Source organism: Plasmopara halstedii (genome assembly GCF_900000015.1).
Source record: "Plasmopara halstedii genome assembly, contig: Scaffold_647, whole genome shotgun sequence".
Lineage (NCBI taxonomy): Eukaryota > Oomycota > Peronosporomycetes > Peronosporales > Peronosporaceae > Plasmopara > Plasmopara halstedii.
In genome coordinates, this window is record NW_020187564.1 from 1 (window position 1) to 385 (window position 385).

At 45.2% G+C, this 385-nt stretch overlaps 1 protein-coding gene across 1 annotated transcript; it reads left to right on the top strand.

The window, feature by feature from the left end:
• Positions 1–99: 99 nt before the first annotated feature.
• Positions 100–314, top strand: PHALS_12649 (uncharacterized protein; the record flags this gene model as incomplete). The annotated part of the gene is made up of 2 exons (XM_024728240.1): positions 100–207; positions 270–314. 2 exons carry the CDS (start codon positions 100–102, stop codon positions 312–314), a joined length of 153 nt encoding a protein of 50 aa, XP_024578737.1.
• Positions 315–385: the final 71 nt, after the last annotated feature.

Below are 385 nucleotides of genomic sequence, written 5' to 3' on the forward strand. Positions count from 1 at the left end.
TCTCTCTCTTCATTAATTGTAATTGCGAATTACAATTAATGCGCCTGCTGTACTTTCAACACGCCCCCGTGCCCGCTGGGCACGGCCCCGTGGTGAGCAATGGAAGCTTCTACTGGTTTGTCTTTTCTGCTGCTTCCTGGGCACGCCCCCGTGTTCGCTGGACACGGGGCGTGTTCAGACTCTGTTTTCTTCTCTTTGTTTTGGGAGGTGCCGTTGAGGGTCCGGGCAGTCCACTTTTGTTCCTTTTCTTGTATTTATGGTAGAATTAGTGGTCTTTTTGCTTCTTTTGTGATTTTGAGCTCATTTCATCCTGAAAATACAAAAGGAAGACAAAAACACTCTTTTTCCAACATTAGTACTTAAAAAGGGTTAGTTTTATGCCTCA